The following is a 25771-nucleotide window of genomic DNA, read 5'->3' on the forward strand; positions in this document are numbered from 1 at the left end:
CTCTGTAAAGGAAGCATCCATGGTGATTATATCTCAGATGTGGCACAGCTCCCAAGTGGACCCCTTTTGTTGCGAGCCAGTGCTTAGAACCTTCTTGCTAACTCAAGGACATACCCCACTTGTTAAAAAAAAATCAGTGGCTGAGGTCATATTAAAAGTATGTTGCTAATGCTGGCTAGCAACGCTAAGGAAAACTGACTCAAAATTATGATGAGCAGTGGCTATCCCCAGCTTTGGAAGGCAAGTTACCTGACCACAATCAAAAGCTGTTACACGGATAGCTTCACAAGACATACATGATGTCTGACGTGTACGGGGCAAAAAGAAAAGGGAAAGATGGCTGTGCAACAATGGCAGCATTCTATGAGAAAGTTCACTTTGTGCACTTGTTGGAAGGTCTCAGCATGTGTGTAAATGCACAAGGTGTTCAGGTAATTTTCACCTGATTAGGAGAGGTGAAATAGAACCAACAATGCAAACTCAAGAGACAGGGACTGAATTTCAAATGACACCCTTGAGATCTTTAGTGCACTAGGTAGTGTGAAGGGTAGAATAATCAGTGAGAGTGTTGCTGAGTTCCAGGGTGGCCTGAAGTCTTACAGAGGTAGTCTTCAGAGTCATCTTGTTCCACTTTTATGGCGATAACTTCAGGTGTGTTGTTGAGGTTATTTCCATGGTTGTAAATATTCAGCTCTAGCGACTCCTCTTTCTTCACACCGCCTTCTAATGTGTAGACACACACACTCAAATCAATCAGAAATTAGACATTTACAGTTAATATTTCAGTGTGGTAACTGACTGACCAAGTGTGAGCTTCATAAAGACTCCTTCATTCTGCTGGTCCTCTAAGCCTGATGTCCCTCCAGCTGAAGTCACTGTTGTCACATCCTCAGAAAGCTAATCAAACAATAACACTTATTCAGCAAAGAGCATAAACATTCTGTAAATCTCTCTGTAGATTCTGGTTTGCTGAACTGATTTTCTTTTTCACGCTTCATTAAAGGTATGAGGCCAAGTTTCTGCATCAGTGCCCATTTGTGTAGTGACACAGAGAGGGGGTTTGTGGGTAGGCATGGCATGCAGACACACTCAGACGATCTCGCATGCCATCCACCCTGAAGCTAACTTCACATCATGCGTGTCACACATCAACCAACCTTCAAGCGAACTCTGACTTGTTGATGGGGATGTGTGTCAGAAAGGTTGCAGTAAAACGTGACCATTCTTCAGAGTTTCATCAAAGGTTTTTAAGGAGTAATATAGTTCCAAATCCTTCTAAAGTATAAACAATAAAATTAAATCAAACCGAATACATAGCCAGCACGGTTGATCTGAAGCTAAGACTTTTAAATATTAGATCACTTATGTCTAAAGTGCTTATTGTTAATGAAACTATTACTGATCAGGAGTTTGATGTACTGTGTTTAACAGAAAAGTGGATTAAACCAAATAAGTATGTAGCATTAAATGAAACTAGTCCTCACAGTTACATACATCAGCCCCGTCTAACTGGCAGAGGAGGAGGTGTCACAGTTATTTATAAGGATAATCTAGGCGTCACACAAAAACCATGTCATAAATTCACGTTTTAAGTTCTGTACACTAACCTAACAAATGTAACCAAAAAATAGGTCTACCCAGACGATTCTGCTAATTATTATTTACAGACCTCCAGGGCCAGATTCTGAACTCCTTTGTCAATTTGCAGATTTCATCTCTAACCTGGTTGTTTCTTTAGACAAAGCATTAATTGTTGAAGACTTTAATATTCAATTTGATAATCCAGAAGACCCTCTGAGAACAGCAGCTGTGTCCATTCTAGGTTCAGGAGGGGTTAATCAGAATGTAATAGAATGTAATAGTGGTGGTCACACACTTGATTTAATACCAGCATTCGGATTAAATATAGTAACATTTCAGCAGTCTGAAGCTACCTCAGAAAATTTAATCTAACTATAGAAAATTTCTTGGTGCAGCTAGATCCAGCCTTTCCACCCTAATTGAAGATAACAAAAATAATCCTAGATTCTTATTTAATACTGTAGCAAAATTAACTAGGAATAAGACCACAATAGAAACACGCACACAATCATTATATAGCAGGGATGACTTCATGAATTTTTTCAATAGCACAATTGAAAATATCAGGCAAAAACCCAGACTATTAATTTAAAACCAGTTTTATAACTAACCCTGTAGATCATAATACAATAATATCAGATCAACAATTAGAATATTTTACTCCCCTTCGAGAGACCGAACTAATCTCACTAATTTCATCATCAAAATCATCAACCTGTCTACTAGATCCCTTACCTACTTGTTTCCTCAAACAGATAATTCCATAAGCAATCGAACCTCTGCTAAAAATAATTAATTCTTCCCTTAGCACTGGCTGTGTGCCTAAATCTTTCAAACTAGTAGTTATCAAACCCCTGATTAAAAAACCTGACGTCAACCCCTGTCAATTGTCCAACTATAGGCCTCTGATCAGAGTTGTGTCTCTTTGCTTGTGTTGCTTTGACCAAATTTCGTATTGATTATAAACTACTGCTTTTGGCCTATAAAGCACTGAATGGTCTCACACCACAGTACCTGGGCAAACTTTTCATCTTTTATGATTGTTGGTACCTCAAATAGTGAAGGCTACAGCAAGGGGCAGAGCTTTCTCTTACAAAGCCCCACAGTTATGGAACAGCCTTCCAATTAGTATTCAGGACTCACACACAGTCTCAGTGTTTAAGTCTAGGCTGAAAACATATTTGTTTAGGTAAGTCTTTTGCTAATAGTTTTTTCTTAGGTACAGGGGCAGGTCTGGAGGGTTCACAGACATAGATTGTTGTGGTGAACTGGGATGTTTGGATGCTGTCGCCCCCCCACTCTCACGCGTTCACTCAGGTTTGTCGACTGTGGAGTGGCTGGCGGCTTTATGTCCCAGGACTCCCTCATGTCTGTGTTACCTTCTGGCTCTCCCACACTTTAGTTATGCTGTCACAGCTAGTCTTGCCGGGGTCCCTGCTTACACTCTGCAAGCGAAGTACATTGTCCTTAACCATTAGAGGACAAAAGCTTACCTAACAATCTCTCCCTCTCTCTGTCACATGCTACTCCTGAGATGCCAGTGATCCTGACCCCTTCTGCTCTCCGGATCTGCCTGATCCATCCAGATGCCCTACTTCTGGTTGGAGTTCTCATCAATTGGATATCATTTACTGCTGCTGAGGATGGCCCCATATGGACAGCCTGAAGATCATTGAGATTACTGAGGATGGTACCACTTAAAAACCACAATTCATACGAACACTTATGCTATGATGAGTTAGGATTACAATTGCTATGATAGCTTTAGGACTGCAATTGCCACAAACAGTTCTGCATTCAAATCTCCATCAGTGAACAATGGATAACTTCAAGAAAACAGACTTCACATGAAAACTATAATGAATTTCCCGGTTACACAACTGCACTATTTGTCCATGTAGTACACAGTTATAGAAGGGAATGATTTATAATCGCATCGGTACGGTGTCACCCAGATGAGGATGGCTTCCCTTTTGAGTCTGGTTCCTCTCAAGGTTTCTTCCTCATATCATCTCAGTTTTTTCCTCACCACCGTCACCTCTGGCTTGCTCAATAATGATAAATTCATACATTTTAAAATTTATATCCGGAATGTATTTATTTCTGTAAAGCTGCTTTGTGACAATGTCCGTTGTTAAAAGGCTCTGTGCAGGACACTCAAGTTCTTCCACTCCAACTTTCACACACACTATCTTCATGGAGCTCGCTTTGTGCACAGGGGCATTGTCATGCTGGAACAATTGGACCTCTTAGTTCCAGTGAAGGGAAATTGTAATTGTATTCAACAGTCTGGAGAAGAACCACATATGGGTGTGATGGTCAGGTGTCCCACATACTTTTGTATAATAGTTTGAGAAAGAAATGGATGAGACACGCTTTCTAAAAATATCAGTGTACCTATCATGCTCAGGCTGATAGCTGAAACTTGGACAGCTAGAAATTAACAGCACAAGTGAGTATAACAGGATCGCATTTTCAAAACATGAACTGATTGATTCAGATGAGGATAAATGCTCCCTGTTCTCTTTTCTTCCTAGACTTCTCCTTTTGTGTTCCATTTCCTGTAAATTCTGGTTTTGTTCATGTAACACTGCCTCCTAGTTCAGTGCAGGTATGAAGGCGGACACGTATGCGAGTGTCCACTCACGACACACTGACGGACCCGCAGATACACACTCGCAGAAGTATAACTCAATCCTGAATCGCAGGATAGCTTACTGGCCAGAAAGAAAGCAGGGCAGTAAAATACAAAACACTAGCCAAAGTTTATCATGTTATTGATTTCTCACACAAACTGAGAGATCATTACACACATCATTAAGCTTTACCTGTGAGGGAGCAGGATCAGGAGCCCGAGACTTCCTGGAGGAGCGCTGTCTGTCTCCTGCTGAACTCATTATAACAGCTATAAACAAAGATTATTATTATTAGTAGTAGTAGTAGTAGTACTTGAACATTTTTTTTTTTTTTTACAAAAATTAACAGAAAATGTAGAGCCATTCTTTCAACTCAAAAAACTAATTTTTTCATCATAATGGAGGTTTATTGTTAATAAGCTGGAAAACAAAGAACAATCTGAAATCAGAAAATTATTTTAGCTGCTAGGTCAATTAGCTAATTGTATATTAATTTGTATATTTTTGTCTTGACTGTGGGAAACTGGTCAGAAGGTGTTACCAAGTAAATGTTATTCAAATACTTTAAACATAAAAAAATAAATAAATAGATTAGCTACCTGCTGTTATACACAATTTCAACACTTCGCTAAGGCTGAACTATAAATCTCTCCTCGTCGGATAAATAGTGCACTAGTTAGGGTGTACACGGCATTACGTCACACCCCGTGTAGTTTATTTACACAGGAAGTAAAGACCCATTTGGGATTCGGCCAGTAACCGTTAGCCGAGCAGCTTCACTTCAACTTACCTCAGGTTTTAAAGCAGTACGGCGTTTTACAGCTTCAAACTCAGACAAAACAACAAGCTTTTATTTTTTAACTCAATCTATACTGACTACAGTAAAACGTAAACACTGTAACGTAGAAATTATTAGCTTGGTCAGATAACAGCAGTCATAAAAGAAAACAGCGTCTTTTTCAGTGTTTTCTGGAGGTTTGGAGAAACAGCTATTGGGCGCGTTACCGCCACCATCTGGCCTGGAGGGGAGCTACAGCTAAAGGACATCCATTTTAACAAACTCTCACTAATCACTAAAATGCCATTTGAAGAAAAGGAAATGTAAATGTAGCTTTATTAGATCCTATTTAATACTCAAATTGTATATGTCAAAAGTCGTGTGACATTAAGTCCTGTGTCAAGCATTATGGTAATTTTTCATTAGGTTTTTAAATAATCTGAGCATTGTAACATTTATTAACATTTATTTCAAAGTCTATAGCATTTATCCCTCTGTGATAGTGTTGCATATTCCAACAAAATTGCAAATTTTGCAGAAGCTGACCCCTAACACACAAAAAGTGCTCAATATCAAACAGCATGTGGATAAAACAGCCAATAAGCAGTTGCAGGATTTATAAGTTTTTAATACATTTCTCTGATCTGTTATCAGGGTAACAACAGGAAAAGCTTAAAAGGCTGACTACTGTTGGACTATTTAAAAAAAAACAAAAAAAAAAACTTTCCAAATATTTTCCACAGGAGGAGCTGTTGAACAGGGGGATGCCAACATCTATAAATACATTTTAGGTTATTTTCAGCATGAACACATGACATAATTTGTGTCCTTTATAGATAAATATACTGAGGAACCACATTTAGAAGCAATTAATTTCCTTCTAAATACAGTTCAGTAAATATCCCAACCCCTCCAGCCCAGTGGCCCGGTTGCCCCAGTTGGACGTAAAAAAAGTTGGGTGTAAGCCGTATGCCGGGCTTAACTACATCCAGCCTTGTGAGAAATATTTACATGGTACCACCTAAAAAACATGAAGATGGCTTTGGACCACAATTCATATGAACAGTTATGCTATGATGGCTTAGGACTACAACTGCTGTGATACTGCCACAAACAGTTTTGCACTCAAGTCTCCATCAGTGAACAGTGATCCATCAGTGAAATCAAGATTTGAAGCTTCATTACACTTACCTTACGCTTGATGTTTGCGCAGATCACTGTACACCCGCTCTGGTTGTCAACATGAATCCTGCACACAATCCTCATTCACTCACTGAGCACTTTATTAGGAACACTCATACACCTATTCATTCAGTTCAATTTTATTTTATTATTATGTGAAACATAACCACAGATATAATTTGTTCCCACTTTTTACTATTTCTCACATATGGCACACCGAAAGAGAATGATTTAGCCATGTTTGTTTTGGGACAATAGGCCTACCAGATTTTTGGCAGATAAAGAAGGGGCCGAGGCTACTGATGGCTCACAGAGTTTCATGATTTGCTCATACGGCACAGGATGCTGCTTGAGGTGATGAAAGAGATTGGTTGTGCTACCAGCCTTTGTGGGTATTTTCTTCTTGCACAGCTTGTAAAAGACAGCATTTTGCTCAAGAGACCCAAACTAGACATAAAAAATTGAGAGATGTTTAAAATATCATAATTTTGATGAAATATCAAGTCTAAAGTTGAGAAAAGTAATGAAAAGTCCAACACTCCCAAAGACACTCAGAACTCACTGGCCACAGAGTCAAGGTGTTGGCTTTATTTAAAAAACAGGAAGACAAATTCAAAATAATGAAGAAACGTGGTCAAGAACAGACACAAGGGCAAGTGATCAGCAAACAGACTTAATAGGACAAAAAGCCAAAGAACAAAAATGAGATCATAACACTTATTATCTTCAGTAAACAAGCTGCAGTTAGTCCAGAATGCAGCCGCCAGAGTTCTTACTAGGTCAAGAAAAAATGATCACATAACCCCAATATTATCATCCCTGCACTGGCTACCTGTTAAGTTTAGAATTGATTATAAACTAGCACTACTTACGTACAAGGCTCTAAATGGTTTAGCTCCCACGTATCTAGCCAGTCTTCTAACACGTCACAATCCACCACGCTCCTTAAGATCTCAAAACTCCGGACTTCTGGTAGTTCCCAGAATATCAAAGTCTACAAAAGGGGGTAGAGCGTTTTCGTATTTAGCTCCTAAACTTTGGAATAGCCTTCCTGACAGTGTTCGGGGTTTAGACACAGTCTCCCAGTTCAAACGTAGATTAAAGAGATATATCTTTAGCCAGGCATACACTTAACACTTAACACACACCACAACCTTGTGCTTCAGTACATCTGATTAATTGCAAATTATGACTTAGGGCTTACTAATATTTGAACAGCAGCTATGCTTTTCCTTTTCCACTTGTTTCCCTTCTTCTACCCATCCCCGAGGCACATAGAGATTGTGCCAGCTCCAGTAGACGAGGCCAACCCTACGAGGATCCTGAGGCATCCAGAGATGGACCAGCTCCAGCCGGTTTCTGCCTCGTGAGGATTTGGGTGTTCAAAGCAACGCTGCCAACCCTATGTGGACTTTGAGGACTTTGAGGAAGACAACAACCTACATGACTATAAATAAATACAGAAAGGACATTGTTCATATCACACTCTCCAGTGTCACCCAAATGAGGATGGGTTCCCTTCTGAGTCTGGTTCCTCTCAAGGTTTCTTCCTCATATCATCTCAGGGTGTTTTTCCTTGCCACAGTCGCCACAGTCGCCTCAGGCTTGCTCACTAGGGATAATTCTGTCTAAGATCTAGGACTGTTTGCATGTTTTTGTTTCTGTTTGCATGCTTTTTGTTTCTTATGTTCTGTAAAGCTGCTTTGAGACAATGTTCATTGTTAAAAGCGCTATACAAATAAAATTGAATTGAATTGAATTGAATACCCAGTAACTGTTGATGGGGCTGTTCCAAAGCGGTCAGTGCGGGCGTCACTGATGGGAACACGTGAGCGGCACCGTTACGACCACTGGCACAATGACCAACTTCATCTTTGAGTGCAGCACATTCTAGGTGAATTATTTTCACATGCCCAGAATCCTAATCCCATTCATGACCCTAACTTGCATTACATAAAATTTAACTTGGCATAAGCATGTTGACTAATGATTTTTTTTTTTGGCCTTCACAGAGCATTTTGGCAGACGACTTCTCTCTGAAGCCAGGGTACCCAGCTGGATAGAGAAGCAGGGATGGACTGGTAACATTCCAGATGCTACCCTAGTAGTGAAGCAGTGGAAGTACATGAGTACTCGTGCCCATCCCTAGTATGTTCTACGTTTAACACATCTAGATGTAAATATCAGAAACTGAAAGAAACTGAAAGCAGAATCTCCAACCGCAAGACCCTACAGTGGATTGTGAGCAGAGCTGAGAAGATCATCAGAGTCTCTCTAACCACCATCGACACCTCATACAACAACCACTGCATCCGCAATGCCACCAGTATTGTAGACAGCCCCTCTCACCCATCCCATGGACTCTGGCAGGAGGTACAGGAGCATCCGTGCCACCACCAGCAGACTCTGCAACAATTTCTTCCCTGAGGCAATCAGATTACTCAACAGTCTGCTGCCTTCCATCACTCACCAAGGCTAGTCAAACATGTAACCCAGTATGACTCAATACCACTGTACACCACACTTTACAAAGCTGCATCAGACACTTTATGGAACGCTATACTTATTGCTGCTAGCTAAGAAGGCACCAGCTGGTTTGTTGAATTATTTGTGTTTTATTAAAAGTTTGTCACTTTTATTGGACTTGCACATAGGAAGTAATCTTTGCTTCTATAAGGCTCGTGGCTTTGGAAGTTTTAGGCTTGCCACTACAATCTGTAAAACCAAACACACGAAATGTTGTGTTGTAAAGATGTGCAAACTCTTGAACTCGGGTCTGTCTGTGTGGTGGTCACTGTGATTTGGTTTAAGTAGAGTTTATGTAAAGTAGGACAAAAGGACAGAGTGGTTCACGTAAGCTATTTTGCCTGAAGGAAGAAAAATAAGCAGCTCAGTTTATCACTGTGGCAACGGGGTGTGGTCAAACATCAGCTGTGGATGGAGAGGAGGTGGGTTGAACCGACAGGTAACGCATGATTATTCTCACCTTTGCCTTATTATCTGATTAGGCTTTTTACTGTGTGTGTTTCTCTGTGAGTTCAATGACTGCCGTAACCAGAGAGAGAGAGGGAGGCATAGCTGGCGGGGCAATCAACACACACGTGTGTGGAGTGTGAACTTGAACCTTGGATTTGAACAGGGTGAAAGTTGTGAGCTATTGACGGCCCCTTTTCATTTGGATTGTTTTTTTGTTTTTTGGCTGAGGTGCTTGAACTGTCAAAATAACATACAAATTAGTCTTTAGTTCCAGATGTGCAGCACCTTCTGTGGTTCAGAACTAATTCAGGGGTTTCACAGCAATGGGCATGAAATACTAATGCAATCACAATTCTGACCCTGTTGTTGAAAATAAAACTGTCATCAGTGTTGAAGGTTCTGAAACCTGTCCCGATGAAGCCATACCCTTGATTACAGTTCAGTATCATGAGCTCAACTTTGTGCTGTATAAGCTTTTCATCCAATCTGTTTTGTAAAGTAGGGAAAGAAGGAGGTGGTGGTTTGAATGAAGTCAACAAGCCTTAAAGAAGACAAATAGTAACTCACTAGATCAGATACTGCAGAACGCCTGTGGAGGACATCGACAAGAGGAAATCTATAAAAGCTACAACACTAATAGTTTACTTCCTTCACATTTCAGGTATGTTTCTGTATTCTACTGAAATACTTCAGTTATTTCCTACCACTAGGAAAAATGTTTTACAGATCTTCACGGGTGGTATAATTTTTATTTTTAGTACATTTGTGTTTTATAGATTAGGGCTGTGCAGAGATCTTTACACTGGCAGGGGATTCCAGTTAAAAAGAGACTCATGGATCGAGGTTTTAGAAACACAGACTCAACCACTGATTTATTTATAAAGCACCTTTTAAATGTTTTGTTTTAGAATGTCAAAACCAGGTAATTATAATCCAGCTTTTCATATCTACACAAGCCAAGTGTTGTAGCACAAATTAAAATAGCCCTGGAACTGATAGTTTATTATAGTGCTTCTAAAAAGTAAACCCTTCTTTATAAATTCTCCAGCTGAGATGCCGCAGCCACTCAGGATTGTATCCGTAATACATTACGCTAATGATAGCTCTAGTATTATTGTGGCAATTTTATCCGATACTGAGAGGATTCATGATCTAGCTGTGACTTACCATCATCTTACACACTTCATCATTTGTTCTTTTTCTCAAGCCCTCATGCCATGATTCTGATACAAAACTTTGTGTAATTTTGCTCTTTTTACCAACATTGATAGTAACCTTGAATCCCGTTCCATGAGACACCAGCTGAAGAATGATAATCATTCACGAACTGACTACAACTTCCATAAATATAATCAGAATTAGTGATGTGGTAGTTGGAGTTATCAGTTTTACTGGAATCACGGTTTTAATGAGGACTGCTGAGAGATTTTAATCACCTTTCTTTTTTCTTAGTGAGTTTCTCAACAACACATCAGTGATGGTGCAGTGTCTGTTCATACTCCTATTTTTCACAGGTAAGATATGTGTGTGTGTGTGTGTGTGTGGAACAGCAGTCTACCACACCTAAGTTTTCAATGAACTGCTTAGTGTGCATGTTGGTTTGAAAGTGATGGCTTCATCTGATATACAGAAAGGAGGCCCTACTGTTTGATACAGGATTCTTCTAGCAGCGGATATAGTAACTCAAATAATCACCCTTTACAACTGCGGGGAGCAGAAAACATTTCAGCATGCACAAAACATTGGACCGTCAGGTGGATGAGATACAATAGCAGAAGACCACATCAGGTTCCACTCCTGTCAGCCAAGACCAGGAATCTGAGGCTCTCATTGCACAAATTCACCCAAACTGGATAGTTGAAGATTTAAAACAATCACCTGGTCTTTTTCCAGTCTTCAAATGTCCAGTGTGGGTGAGTCTGTGCCCTTGATAGCCTCAGAGACCTGTTCTTGGCTGACAGATGTGGAACCTGATGTGGTCTTCTGCTGCTCAAGGGTTGATGTGTTATGCATTCTATGATGCTTTTCTGCTCACCACAGTTGTAAAGAGTGCTTATTTGAGTTACTATAGACTTCATGTCAGCTCAGACCAGTCTGGTCATTCTGCTCTGCTCTCTCTCATCAACAAGGTGTTTCAGCCTGCAGACCCTCTACAGTAGTTGCAAAAAGATTGTGTTTAGGTAGATGTTTTTATAAATAAAAATGCGCTGAAGATAAAAAAAAAAAATGAGGAAATAAAGATCTTTCATACTAAAAAGTTAAAATTCCAATGAATTAAAATGTTATGCAAAATCCATTAAAATATTTCTGACACTAACATTGCAAAAAAAAAAAAAAAAAAACCTAACTGCATAAAATATTTAAAATATTTTTTCCACAGGATTCGCCCCTCTCGTTCTGTCTGTCCCTCGTAAGTACTACCTGATCCAGCAGGGGAAAACATGGAGTGATGCTCAGGCTTACTGCGAAGCCACACACACCGACCTGGCTGTCATAGAAAGTAACGAGAACATGGTCCGACTTCAGACTGAAGCACAGAGACAACAGTTCAGCTCCAGTGCTTGGATTGGACTGTACAATGACATCAACAGCTGGCGCTGGTCCTTGGGAAACGAGCCACTGGGAAGTATGAGACAGTGGGCTGCACAAGAGCCCAATAACAGAGGTGGAAATCAGCATTGCATTGGGATAAATCCATATGGTTGGAATGACAGAATATGTTCAAGCCTTTACCCCTTTGTGTGCTTTGATGGTAAGAAACATCATTTGATTAACATGTTGTCAGTAGAGAAGTTTGTCTTATTAAAACAATCTAGACTGTGTTCTTACTAAACACCAAATCTTAATGGGGACAACTGATTAAAAACAGCTGAACTTTATGAACTTTGACATTTTTTGCATGGAACAAATGGTACTGTGTACTGATGTTTTCAGATTTACTGTGTTCTAAGAGACAATACTTATAATTAACCTAGATGGTTGTTACGTGTTTGTTTTTTATTCCTCACAGACACTAAAATTGACACAGACAGATATATTTACATATCTAATATAATGTCATGGCTTGGAGCTCAGAGTTACTGTAGACAGTATCATACAGATCTGGCCAGTGCTAGAGATGCAACAGAAAACTCAGTTATACAGAAAGTTATAATAAACTCTGACTGGACTTGGATTGGTCTGTTCAGAGACACCTGGAAGTGGTCAGACCAAACCAACTTCTCTACCATCAGCTGGATGTCTGGAAAACCTGATAATGCCCTGGGGAATGAAAATTGTGGTTATTTAAATAACAATCAGGCTGCTGATGCACAGTGCTCAGACATCCTGCCTTTCTTCTGTTACTCAAGTGAGTTAACGTTTTATTCAGTCTCATATTTATACAAATTTACACTGATTTTAAAATGTTCGTTTAATTGTGTGCTCATCTTTGTTTTTGTATGTATCTTTGCATTTCTACGTTTAGTAATCACCGGAAAACAGCAGATAATAAAGGTGAAGGTCCGGGCCAATCAGGATGTGAATGAATTTGCAGTAAAGGCGGCCATCTTGGAGCAGGTGGGTCTCATGTTCCACAAGACCTCACTTATAATGCACACTGCAGCCAGAACCTGAGTCTTCATCAAGCTCCGACACGTACACACTGTACTGTAATCTGAATCTGACTGTTTCTGTTCAGTTACTGTAGCATTTTTCCAGCTTTCACAGGACATTAGTGTCTGTATATTGCATTCGTAATAATAAATGTCTTATTCTGTTTATTAGATTAAGCAGAAACTGAAGGATCATGGGATGGCAGAGAACATCACAGTGAAATGGAGAGAGCAACCAGATGGAAAGGTGTTTCACAAGGAGAAAAATAATAGTACATAAAAGACAAACTCATATCGTTTAACTGTGTCACAAATCACGTAATTTTGTAGTGCTTTATTTATTTTTAGCGTGAGTAGTGTGTTCAACTCTGGGAAATTTCAGGGGATTTAGTTCACTATGAAGGGGGAAAAAAAACTAAATTCACCCAGTTTCTAAGGTAATATTTGCATTTTTCATTTATTTGATTAGTATATCTCTTCACACCAAATTTAATTGAAGAGCCGAGATGTTTTTGTATCTTTCCATAATCTTGTGACTTGTATATAGATGTTTTTTTACTGCTTTCCTTAATAAAAAACTAATAAAAATCATAAAATCTCTACTGTAAAATGTGCTATGAAAATACAATATTATTGATCATCCTGAGAATTATATGAAAATATGAAATCTAAAAACTGCTTATTGATGAGTATTTACCCCCTCAGTGTGAATTGTCCTTTTGCAGCAATTACAGATTTGACTTGTTTTTCGAATATGTCTCTGAGCGTTTCACATTTGGATTTTACCATTTTCTTCCATTCCTCAAAGCAAATTTTCTCCAACTCTGCAAAATTATAAGGAGAATGTTGGTGGACAGTAATTTTCAGATCATGCCACAGATTTTCAATTGGATTTAAGTCTTTGTTTGGGGAAGAGAAATCCACGATTTTTTTTAGCTTTTTTATTTACTTATTTATTTTATTTTTTAGCTAAAAATGCAATCAGTTTTAGATTTCTTTTTTCAGTTGAGTTGCTGTGGTTCACATTACCATATTTTTTTTTTTTTTAGAAGAAAGAAATAAAGTGTGTGATCCCGCAGCTTTCAGCTACAGCAGGTATAAAGCCTCACACTTTTTTATTCACATATAACACATTAACATGATTGTAGGTTTCTGTAAATAAAACCATTATACAAATTAGTGCCTTGTGTGAAGCAAACATGAAACTCCATGCAGGAGTTTTAACACAGAGGGGACACCAGCCTTCAAAAATAACACTGTGACTTGGTCTAAACTATGATTTTTAGAAAGTATTTTTTTAATCCGTTTCTGTTGCAAGCTATTATGTATGAGATATTTTAATAGACTAGGCTAGGGACTAGCAGCTAGGGAGCACAAGCACATTTCAAGCCTTATAGAAGTGGTAATTTTGCCTCCGTACACCACCACAATAGATTTGAAATTAAGCAATCAAGATGTGATTGAAGTGTAGACTTTCAACTTTAATTCAAGGGGTCTAACAAAAAAATATTGCATTAACCATTTAGGAATTACAGCCATTTTTTCACAGAGGACCTCCATTTTCACATGCTCAGAAGTCACTGGACAAACTAACATAATTATAAATACAAGGATTATTTTAATACTTGGATGCAAATCTTTTGCCATCAATGACTGTCTGAAGTCTGGAATCCATGGACATCACCAAATGCTGAGTTTCCTCCCTTAAGATGCTTTGCCTGGCCTATACTGCAGCTGCCTTCAGTTGCTGCTTGTTTGTGGCCTTCAGTTTTGCCTTCAGTAAGGGTTGAGATCGGGTGAGTGACTCTGCTATTTTAGAAGATTCCATTTCTTTGCCTTAAGAAGCTCTTGGGTTGCTTTTGGGTCATCATCCATCTGTACTGTGAAGCACCGTCCCATCAGTTTTGCAGCACTTGACTGAATCTGAGCAGAAAGTATAGCTCTATACACTTGAGAATTCATCCTTCTACTTCCATCAGCAGTCACATCATCAGTAAACACCAGTAGCCCAGTTCCACTGGCTGTTCTCTTCCCATCATTCTGGTACAAGATAATCTTGGTTTTCCAAAGAACTGGGCAGGCTTTTTTTAATAGATGTTTTCTAGTCTAATTTCGCCTTTCTGCTCTTGCGCGTTACCAATGGCTTGCATCTTGAGGTAAACCATCTGTATTTACATTCATGAAGGCGTCTCTTTATTGTTTTCTTTGACAATGATATGCCCACCTCCTCCAGAGTGTTCTTGACTTACTAGATGTTGTAAAGGGGTTTTTCTTCACCAGAGAAAGAATTCTGCAATCATCCACTTTAGTTGTCTTCCGTGGTCTTCCAGGCCTTTTGGTGATGCTGAGCTCGCCAGTGCACTCCTTCTTTATAAGAATGTACCAAATTGTTGATTTGGCCAGTCCTAAAGTTTCTGCTATCTCTCTAATAGGTCTGTTTTTTGTTGGGTTTTTTTTTTTCAGCCTAATGATGGCCTCCTTCACTTGCACTGGCACCTCTTTAGACTACATACTGAGAGTTCCCATAAACAGCTAGCAAATGCAAATTCAACACTTGGAATCAACTCCAGACCTTTTATCTCCTTCATTTATCATTAAATAAGGAAGAAACAGGCCACACCTGGCCATGAAACTGCTTATCAGTCAATTGTCCAGTTACTTTTGAGCCTGTGAGGGGGACGATGTATAAAATGGCTGTAATTCCTAAATGGTTGATGCAATATTTTTGTTAAACCCCTTGAATTAAAGGTGATAGTCTACACATCAATCACATATTGACTGTTTCATTTCAAATCCAACGTGGTGGTGTACAGAGGCAAAATTACAAAGATTGTGTCACTGTCCATATACTTATGGACCAAACTGTAAAAATCATCTCTGCATGCAATGCTTACCCATAAACCCCTTTCTCTGCCTTGTGACACAAATACACTATAATGCAGTAATATAAACCAGGCCTTGCCAAAAAGCATACAGCTGATTTCCTCTAATGCAAATGGGCAGAAGAAAGGGATCATTGGCATAAAGAGTTTCGCTGAAGATGGTGAGATGTTGGTACTGTTTCCATTCTTCCTTTCAGGATGTGCTCTCAACCAGCCCTGCTTTAGTCTTATGCTGTAGTAGTTACTACACTAACAATAGTGTTGCACTTAAGTCACCTACACAGACATTACGAATTTTATGCTGTAAAATATGTTATGATCAAAAACAAACATTAAAGTAAAAATATTAATCATTACAGTAACATTTCATAGAAAGTCAGGATAAATAAAATACAAAAATATTACTTAAACATATAATTTAAGCCCAAACCGTAAAGATAAAATCATATTTAATTTTACAAATTCAAATCATGTTATGGCTCTGCGTTAGTGCACTTATGGGTTTTAAATGAAATAGAATAATTAAAATTCTTCCCACACTGGGAGCAGTGATACGGCCTCTCTCCTGTGTAAATGCGCTCGTGTCGTTGGAGATCACTCTGTTGATTAAATCTCTTCCCACACTTTAAGCAGTGATACGGCTTCTCTCCTGTGTGAAGGCGTTGGTGTCGTTGTAGTGTACTTTGATGACTAAAACTCTTCCCACACTGGGAGCAGTGATAAGGCTTCTCTCCAGTGTGAATGCGCTGGTGTAGTTGGAGATGATTCTGTTGAGTAAAACTCTTTCCGCACTGTAAGCAATGATACGGCTTCTCTCCTGTGTGAATGCGCTGGTGTTTTTGAAGATTGTTCTGATGAGTAAAACTCTTCCCACACTGTGAGCAGTGATAAGGCTTCTCTCCTGTATGAACACGCTGATGTTTTTGGAGATTACTCTGTTGAGTGAAACTCTTGCCACACTGTGAGCAGTGATATGGCTTCTCTCCTGTGTGAATGCGCTTGTGTCGTTGAAGATCACTCTGCTGATTGAAACTCTTGCCACACTGTGTGCAGTTATACGGCTTCTCTCCTGTGTGAATGCGCTCATGGACTTGGAGATGACTCTGCTGATTAAAACTCTTCCCACACTGTGAGCAGTGATACGACCTCTCTCCTCTGTGAATGCGCTGGTGCAGCTGGAGAGTAGTCTGTTGATGGAAACTCTTGCCACACTCTGAGCAGTGATATGGCTTCTTTTCTGTGTGAACACGCTCATGTTTGCGGAGATTACCCTGTTGAGTAAAACGTTTTCCACACTGTGAGCAGTGATATGGCTTCTCTCCAGTGTGAATGCGCTGATGTTTTCGGAGATTACTTTGGTCAGTAAAACTTTTATCACACTGAGAACAGTGATATGGCTTCTCTCCTTTGTGAATGCGCTGATGTTCTTGAAGAGTAAAACTCTTTTCACTGTCTGAGCAGTGATGAATTTCTTTCTGTATATCATTGTGAGAAGTGTCAGAATGGAGAGTACCAGATGATGTTTGCTGATGACTGAAGCCTTTTGTGGGAATCAGAATCTCATATTTAATCTCCCCTGATTCCTGAAGTCTCACGTATTCTTCATAGTGGCATCGCCAGATGTGTTTGTGGAGGTAAGTTTGAGATGTATAGGACAGTGGACACAAGCAGCAGGCGAAGACTTGCAACAGGGCATTGTCTTCTGGAGCAGTAAATGGGGGGGGAAAAAAAGAAACTTGATATGAAATGCAACAGTATGAGATGCAATAATTTATTGTATGTAAACATCCTGGTGTAAAGGAACACTAAATTTATTTGAGGTCAAGTAAAAACAATTATTCTTACTGACAAAATTACAAGCAAAACACAACACACTATTAATGAATATAACTCTGTAAATTCTATGAAAGTCTGTAAATTTTTGATGTTCAGAGGCGGTGATGAGCATAATGCATACTCTCCAGTAGCCAGTGCGCTGGTCAAGCCCATATGCCAACATAGTCATGGAATATAGCATAGCCAGTAATGCTCTTCTCACATGGAAGACACTCTCTAGTAATCTTCTGACTGAAAATAAATATTGCTGTTAAGATAACAACAGTAATTTATCTTATTCATTCTGAACAAGAGAAATAAAGCCCACTACAGAATACTAAAAAGTTCACATGGATCAAGATGCACCAAGATTTATGGTAAGGCTTGGGTAGCATACCTAAACTAAACTAAAGTAAACAACTACAGTAACAAGACTTTGACACGTTGTCAGATGGTAGACAGGCCTTGCACCAAACAGCAAGAAATCTAGTTTCAGCAAAGCATCACATTGACAGATTGAAGACATTGTCTGCAGTGAAAAAGCTCAGCCCATATGCCAACATAGTCCTAGATTAACAGCTATTGCTTACTGGATGTGGCAAGTAACACACTTAACTTGCCAATAGAGACAGGTTGTCCTTCCTGAGTGAGATCTGTCACAAGTCCCTTAGAAGAGACATCAGGTGTGGTAATGACCACCTCACGAGGGCCACCAAAAGGAGACTCTGGTTACAGTTATGAATTTTGTGTAGCATTTCTTCGATGAGGTGAAATAGAGAGTGGCATGAATCATGCTCTATCTGCTTTTGTGCACAAGTGTCAGAGTGGCCAGCATGGATTTGACAACCAAAACTGTAGCAGTGGGTTATGTCTGTGCTGGTGAACAGATCTACTGAAGCCACTACTCTGATGAAAGCCGCCACCTTGAGAACAAGTATGCCATCAGCCTGAGCAGCGCAGACAAGTAAAGCTTCAGACATCCAGGGAAAGTTTACCCCACCACCTGTGTGCCAAGACAGAGAAGACTCCTTCTTTGACCTTTTTTGCCTTCATATGCAAATATCAATATTTTGAATCTGATACAGGCAACAAAAGGAAGCCAGTAGAGGGAACAAAACAAAGGGGTGACATGGGAGGACTTGGGGAGATTGAAAACAAGCCTTGCAGCTGCATTCTGGATCAGTTGCAAGGGTCAGATGGCACAAGGGGACAGACCTGCCAGGAGTGAGAAGGAAAGTTCACTGTCCAGAACTACTCCAAGGTTTTGTGATGTGTCACAGGATGTTAAGCAGGAAGATCATAAGAAGTGAGAAGGACAGTTGATTGTCCAGAACTACTCCAAGGTTTTGTGCTGTGTCACAGGATGTTAAGCAGGAAGATCACAAGATCCATATGTGGAGATGCATCTCCAGAGATATACAGCAGCTCAGTCTTGCTGGGATTTAGTGTCAGTTGATGAGCTGCCATCCATGAAGAGATGCCCGGCAGACATGCTGAGATCTATGCCAAAACATGAGGGTCTGAGGGAGGAAAGTAGAGGATGAGTTTAATGTTATCAGCACAGCAGTATTATAAAAAAAACCTCACTGAGAGAGTGGGTACAGAGTGAGAACAGAAGAGGACCCAGTGCTGAGCCTTGTAGGACACCAGTGCAAAGTCTGCATGGAGAAGATGTGGATTCCCTCCAGCTCACACCTGATATGACTGTCGTTCCGGGTAAAAAGCAAACCACCACCAAGCTGTCCCACTAATTCCAAGACTAGCCATAGTCAGATGTTGGCTCCTAGAGAAAGCCATGCTGGAAACAATGTCACCAAGAAGACACTTCAAATACAGAGTATGGTAACTCAGCTAATCTCCTATGTGATGAGCTGATGCCAACCAACCCTAAACTAGCCTACAACCAAGCATGCATACTTGGCTGCAGGAGAGTCCTCTCTGGCTGGAAGCAACTCTAGATGGACCAAATGGGTGGGCACGTGAATGGATCACTAATCGGCAGAGAGTAGAAGTTTGAGCAAGGCACCAGCAAGGTGGAGGAGTGGTACTGCTGTGGGCTGGTATCATTAATGATGACCTAGTTGGACCTTTTCGGGTTGAAGATGGACTGAAAATCAACTCCCAAACAAACTGATAGTTACTAGAAGGGTTTCTTCAAGCAGTGGCACAGGAAGAAGTCAGCAACATTCAGAACGGCCATGATCTTTATGCAGAACATTGCTCCATCACATACATCAAGGTACATGACAGCTTGGCTATCCAGAAAAGGCATCAAAGATGACAGAATGATGACCTGGCCCCCTTCCTCACACGACTTAAATCCTATTGAGATCTGGGCCATTCTCAAGCATGAGATTTACAGTGAAGGAAGACAATTTACCTCTTGGAACAGCTTTTGGGAGGCTGTGGTGGCAGTGTCAGCTAAAATTGATCATGGACAGATCAAATGACAGATTCACTGGATGGAAGGCTCATGGCGGTTATTGAAAAGAAGGGTGGCTATATTCATCACTGAATAGTTTCGAGGGGCCAACATTGTTTTTTGTTAATTGTTATGTTATTTTATGTGAGTTATTTGTTAAATAATATTTAAGACTGAAGAATAAACAACTGAAAAAAAATCTCTGCAATCGGGCAGTGGTGGCACAAAGGTTAAGGCTCTGGGTTACAGATCAGAAGGTCAGGGGTTCAAGCCCCAGCACTACCAAGCTGTCACTGTTGGACAATTGAGCAAGGGCCTTAACCCTCCCTGCTCCAGGGGCACCATATCATGGCTGACCCTGCACTCTGACCCCAGCTTCCTACCAAGCTGGGATATGCAAATAAAAGAATATGTGACAAATAAAGGCTTCTTCTTCTATATATATGTGTGTGTGTGTGTATAGTACTGGGCAAAGGTCTTAGGCACATGCAAAGAAATGCATGTCTCAAATGTTTTTGTACAGACTCAATAATGTAGAAATCAAAAAATAAAAATAAAAGTTTGTAAGAAAAAGAAAAAAAAAAAAACAGGATGCCTTTTGCACAGTATAGAGTATACAGTATAGTACTGTAATAGACTTTTGCACAGTACAGTGTGTGTGTGTATATATAACAACTTAGAACATTGCACTTTTTATGGCAGACCACCCAACTTTTAGGTGAGCAAAAGGAGTGGAACAAATAGTCTTAAAGTAATTTAAAGTACATAACACTTACTAAATAACATTTGGTTGCATGTCCCTTGTTTGTAATAACTGCATCAAGCCGCAGACCCACTGACATCACCAAACTGTTGCATTGATGCTTTTCCAGGCTTGTAGTGCAGTTTTTTTCAGTTGTCATTTGTTTTGGAGGATTTCTCCCTTCAGGAGGTGAAATACATGCTCAGTTGGGTTAAGGCCTGGTGATTGTCTAAAACCTTCCACTTTTTTTTTTTTTTAACCCTGATGAAGTCCTTTTGTTATGTTGGCAGTGTGTTTTGGGTCATTGTCTTGCTGCATGATGAAGTTCCTCCCAAATAAATTTAATGCATTTCTCTGTAAATTGGAAGACATATTGTTTCTGTAGACTTCGGAATTCATTTTGCTGCAACCATCTTGAGTTAAATCATCAATAAAGATTAGTGAGCCTGTTCCAGAAGCAGTCATGCAAGCCCAAGCCATACAGTATAGTCCAAGTGTGCAAACAAACATTGAAAATCTGAAGGTCAATCCAGTCTCTAGACTCATCTTTGGCAAATTTCTAACAGGGTTAAGGGTCTCATGGGAATTCTGGAATTTGAAAATGCAAACTGGCCTGAAGTTAGTAATAAATCCCTGAGCTATCATGGCCCTGCTAAGGTACTAATGCTAATTAACATAACTTTTGCTGGCAGCTTTAGTCAGCTTCTGTTAATATGTTGAGATCAAGTTAGACTCAAAGGAAGGAATACTGAGACTTGAGACAAGACCAGATTAACAGTACCCCTAACAGTCTATTAGTGAACTTAAACACCATCTAAAAACTATTCCGTGGTAACCACGTAAATGTTTTCAGTGTTGAGGGATGAGAAACCAGTAACTGAACTGATTGATCAGGAGAGCTTTGCTAACAAGCAGTAAATGCTTAATAGCTGGAGCCCAGAGGCAGGGTCATCAGTCACTTCACTACATCAGTGTAAGGTTTTGCCCTGTTACTAGGTGCACAGACAGAGCATACAGTGTGCTTCTCATCACCGCTTGCAGTCAGGAGGAATGAAAAAGGCACTGAATTCTAGTTTAGTGGTTCAGTGTTTCTTGATCTCATTCATAACTAGGTTATAGGTGTTAAATCATAATATTAGTTTTAAGACCAAATATTTATCATAAAATCGCTATGTTTGGACCCAAATCTTACCATCTGCAGAGCACTTTTTGTTCCAGAGGCAATCAAATGCAGGGCAGAGATCTTTAGCGTACTCCTCTTCATACCACACCATGAGCTCCTGTCCTGGGTTAATGGGTCGACAGCAGCGATACAGAATGCTCCCTCGATACTGAAAAGCCACAAGATTCTGCTCTTCATCATTACGAGCACAATTCACATACCTAAGAATATAAGGCAAAAAGGCAGAAAGGATCAAAAGGGGGGAAAAAAGGGAAAAGAAAATCAGAAATCAGACATGCAGAGTGAGAGTAAGTATGAAGGTATTCCAACAAATGGGTCCAAAAAAGAACCCATAAAAAATGAATGACTAAGTGTATTTAAGTGTATTCCTCACCTCATCCAATTCGCATGCATCTCTTTCTTGGCATCTATGTATTCTTCACACTGCCCGCTCCTGTAGACCTGCAAGTTACAAATTTATCAATTTTACAAATTACAAATTTTATACATCAAATCAGCTTCTGCCTTCAGGTTAAATAAACTATACGGGAATAAGAATGGTTTTTCATATATATTGTTATATCAAATATCATTAAGATGTTAATTTGACTGGGGTGTTTGTCTGATTTTTTTGTGTGATGTGCATTTTATGAACCTCCAAAAAGTTGTCCCCAAAGTGTAGTCCTTGGGGAGGTCTGATTTGGAATTCCTCCCAGGACTCTCACTGAATGTGGAGAGGCAGGATAAATCCCTTTAACTCACAATAATTTTTTGGCTCCTGGTTTATCCCACATCAGCCAAATCTCCACCGTTGCAAGATGAAGACACAAGAGAACTTTGGACCTTCAGTATGATCTCCACATAAGAATTGTACACAGTGGGTCATAAGGCCAATGATAAGAATGTAATTATAAAGCCTCTCTATAGACCATCTTCAATGCTGGCATTGTAGTTTAGATACACTATATGGTTAAATGTTTGTGGACACCTGACTATCACACCCATTTATGCTTGCTGAACATCCCATTCCAGATCTATTCCCCCTTTGCTGTTACAATTACCTCCACTCTTCTGGGAAGCTTTCCACTAGATTTTCGAGCATGGCTGTGGGGATTTCTCCATTCAGCCACAAGAGCATTAATGAGGTCAGGCGAGGACAAAGACATTCTTGATAATTGTGTGCCTCCAACACTGTGGCAACAGTTTGGAGAAGAACCACATATGGGTTTGATGTTCAGGTGTCCAAAAACGTTTGGCCACAAAGTGTATAATTATTTTGTTAAGATCAACTCTTCTGCCTATTTCTGCTCATTATCCAACTTTATCCATCAGGTGTTTTTGCTACATTTGTATATATTTTCCATTGTTATATAATTTGTATTATATTGATGCATACTTTTATTATTATTATTATTATTATTAAACTTTGTGTTTTTCTCTTATCACAAATGAGTTCTACAAACTATCAATGGATTCACCTAATTTGGCTAATACCATTTAGATACTAGGTAAATTACTACTTATTTCTTGGTGATGAAACCATCATGAAGTCGTATCTAATCACCTCACCTACCCTATAACAGAAAGCAGAAACAGAAATTTAAAGGAAAACTACTGAAAGTAAATTTACTGGAAAGCAACTGCATGAATTGATTAACACTGATTACTGAGTTGTGAGAGAAGAAACTGGTATAAATTTTAATTATGTTTATATAGGGGTGGCATTCTGAGGCTTAAAAAATGACTCCATTGAAACAGATTATACCACTGAACAGTAAAATGGGGAGCAGGATGCAATAAACCTGACCTGAAAAATAGTAGCAAGCGAGATTAACCCCAAAGTCTTCAGTAATGCACTGCATTCAATCCCTAAACATTTATTAAAAACTCACCACCCAGGAGTATCCACTGTTCATGGCTTCTTCTCTGTCTACCAGCTCTCCCTGGTAGGGTCCGAAGTGTGCGCCTACTGGAACAGTCTCCCCCTTATTAAACACTCCCAGGCCTGCGTCAGGAATACCGGACTTCCGAATCTCTAGTCCAGGAGGAAGAGTTTGTCTGGCTCGGTCAGGGACTCCCATGGGAGCAGGAGTATCAGGGATGAAGAGAGGCAGTCCGTGAACCTCACACTTGTTGAAGAAAAAAGATTTGCAAATTTCACAGTCTGGGAAGAAAAAAAAATCATAACAGGAACTAATTATGCCCATTTTTTTAAATTAAATACAATTAAGATGAAAAAGGGGATCAAGCTTCCCCTCTCAGATCCAGCCAGACTCACTGATCACGGATTAACAGCATGTTGGTTCTTGTGGGTTTGATTTGTGAATGTCGGGATAACATTTTTCCCATTTTTGCCAGTGAAATCCCCTTCTAACATCTGTCAGTTCATCAGTTCACACAAGTCCTAAATGACCCCCTATTGTACTTTTAGTGCACTAGATAGTGTGTAGGGTAGAATAATCAGTGAGAGTGTTACTGAGCTCCAGAGTGGCCTGATGTCTTACAGAGGTAGTCTTTATTGTCAGGATTTTCCTCTTTAATGGAGATAACTTCAGGTGTGTTGTCAGCGTCGTCTCCATGGTTGTAGATGTTCAGCTCCAGCGTCTCCTCTTTCTTCACTTCTGACACGTCGAATGTTCCTCCATCTGAAGTCTCTGTTTTCACATCCTCACACAGCTAAAGATCAAAACAACAATAGCACTTTTGAAACTGTTTATAAGGTTTGCTAATCTAAAAACATTGTTTTTTTTTTCCTCATCATTCAGCTTTACCTGTGAGGGAGCAGGATCAGGAGCCCGAGACTTCCTGGAGGAGCGCTGTCTGTCTCCTGCTGAACTCATTATAACATCTATAAACAAAGATTAATAATAATAATAATAATAATAATAATAATAATAATATTGTTGAAATGTCTATAAAAGCAAATAAGAGAAATATTTAAAGATGTTCATACATCTTTACACCTCAGCAGTAATTCATCTTATTGTTAAAATTTTAAGAAATATAAATATAAAATTACTACTACAACAACAACAAAACTAAACATGTATTTAGCTGCTAGGTAAGTTATCTAAATTTATACGAATTGTTTTTATCCTGATTAGTGTAAGCTGGCCGTAAAGAGTGACTTAGAACAAGTTAAGATTATTTAAATACTTTAAACATAAAAATAAACAGGTTAGCCCCACTAAAACACCTCGCTAAGGCCGCAATACAAATCTGTCCTTATTGGATAAATAGTGCACTACATAGGGTGTACACGGCATTACTGCATACTGACTGTAGTGCACTTAAACAGTGACGTGGAGATCCGTTTGGGATTCGGCCACACAGCTTCACTTTAACTTACCTCAGGGTTTTAAATCCTCAGTAATAGACACAATAACGTGCTTTTATTTTGAACTCCATCGAACTGCAACTGCAAACCTGTGTCAAAAATTATTTAAAGTGATTATTAGCTCGGTCGGCTAAAGCTGAGAAAGCTGTGGAGCCTTTTTCTTCTTCGGGCGTTTCTAGCGGTTGGAGAAACAGCGACTGGGCGCTTTACTGCCACCTATTGATGGAGCTCTGCGTATAAGGAGCAGCGAAACTGACGAGAAGGCACGGAATTTCAGATGAGATAGTCATGGAGCTTAAAAAAAACAACAGACCCAAAGTCATTAACGTGAACTATTCAGTCAAAAGAAAAATACTTTCATTTATTGAGCTCAATCAGACCGCATGCTGTGCACAGAGCCGCATAGTTCTGAAGGGCTCTCGAAAGATAATCATTTAATTTTTAAATTTTTAAAATATTGTAAAACTTGCGTTCATTGTGCATGTTTTTCTTCATTCTTAAATGGTCATCTTCCAACAAGTTCATAAAGTTTCAGAGGGAATCTGTCTCAGGAGTTGAATAAAGTTATATTCTGCAAATTGCTATTTGTTTTTATGATTTGTTTATAATTTGCTATTCTATTCGATTCTATTCTGTTGCCATCTTTGGTGAACAGACCCAAGGGG

The 25771-nt window shown here is 39.5% G+C and overlaps 3 protein-coding genes and 1 pseudogene across 5 annotated transcripts in view; 1 reads left to right on the plus strand and 3 right to left on the minus strand.

The window, feature by feature from the left end:
* The window catches only part of LOC113524322 (zinc finger protein 850), a 40160-nt gene extending 34883 nt beyond the window's left edge, over positions 1 to 5277 (minus strand). The window contains exons 1-4 of the mRNA XM_053234301.1: positions 5008 to 5277; positions 4410 to 4486; positions 804 to 897; positions 601 to 723 (exon numbers count right to left, since the gene is read on the minus strand). Of these exons, the coding sequence (XP_053090276.1) occupies positions 601 to 723; positions 804 to 897; positions 4410 to 4478 (286 nt within the window). The 5' untranslated portion in view covers positions 4479 to 4486; positions 5008 to 5277. The remainder of the gene's footprint in view (positions 1 to 600; positions 724 to 803; positions 898 to 4409; positions 4487 to 5007) is intronic.
* Positions 5278 to 6742: 1465 nt separating this feature from the next.
* On the plus strand, positions 6743 to 13275 carry LOC113524369 (C-type mannose receptor 2-like). Of its 2 annotated transcripts, none has more exons than XM_053233846.1 (7): positions 6743 to 8071; positions 8190 to 9814; positions 10606 to 10667; positions 11534 to 11905; positions 12164 to 12502; positions 12620 to 12711; positions 12919 to 13275. In XM_053233846.1, the coding sequence occupies exons 3-7, from the start codon at positions 10631 to 10633 to the stop codon at positions 13024 to 13026; spliced, it is 948 nt and encodes a 315-aa protein (XP_053089821.1). In that variant the 5' UTR covers positions 6743 to 8071; positions 8190 to 9814; positions 10606 to 10630; the 3' UTR covers positions 13027 to 13275. The 2 variants fall into 2 exon arrangements, with proteins under 2 accessions (XP_053089821.1, XP_053089820.1); XM_053233845.1 differs by having other exon boundaries at positions 8190 to 9317; positions 9656 to 9814; positions 12164 to 12711.
* A 569-nt stretch (positions 13276 to 13844) lies between these two features.
* LOC113524368 (zinc finger protein 585A-like) overlaps positions 13845 to 25771 on the minus strand; it is a 53530-nt pseudogene continuing 41603 nt past the window's right edge.
* Positions 17339 to 25341, minus strand: LOC113524326 (histone-lysine N-methyltransferase PRDM7). Of its 2 annotated transcripts, none has more exons than XM_053233851.1 (7): positions 25119 to 25338; positions 24541 to 24617; positions 24274 to 24445; positions 23662 to 23933; positions 22164 to 22231; positions 21800 to 21990; positions 17339 to 18963 (listed from the first exon to the last, which is right to left on the minus strand). In XM_053233851.1, exons 2-7 carry the CDS (start codon positions 24607 to 24609, stop codon positions 18944 to 18946), a joined length of 792 nt encoding a protein of 263 aa, XP_053089826.1. In that variant the 5' UTR covers positions 24610 to 24617; positions 25119 to 25338; the 3' UTR covers positions 17339 to 18943. The 2 variants fall into 2 exon arrangements, with proteins under 2 accessions (XP_053089826.1, XP_053089825.1); XM_053233850.1 differs by lacking the exon at positions 17339 to 18963 and adding an exon at positions 18970 to 20961 and having other exon boundaries at positions 25119 to 25341.

The sequence above is a fragment of the Pangasianodon hypophthalmus genome, chromosome 5, assembly GCF_027358585.1.
Source record: "Pangasianodon hypophthalmus isolate fPanHyp1 chromosome 5, fPanHyp1.pri, whole genome shotgun sequence".
NCBI classification, from domain to species: domain Eukaryota; kingdom Metazoa; phylum Chordata; class Actinopteri; order Siluriformes; family Pangasiidae; genus Pangasianodon; species Pangasianodon hypophthalmus.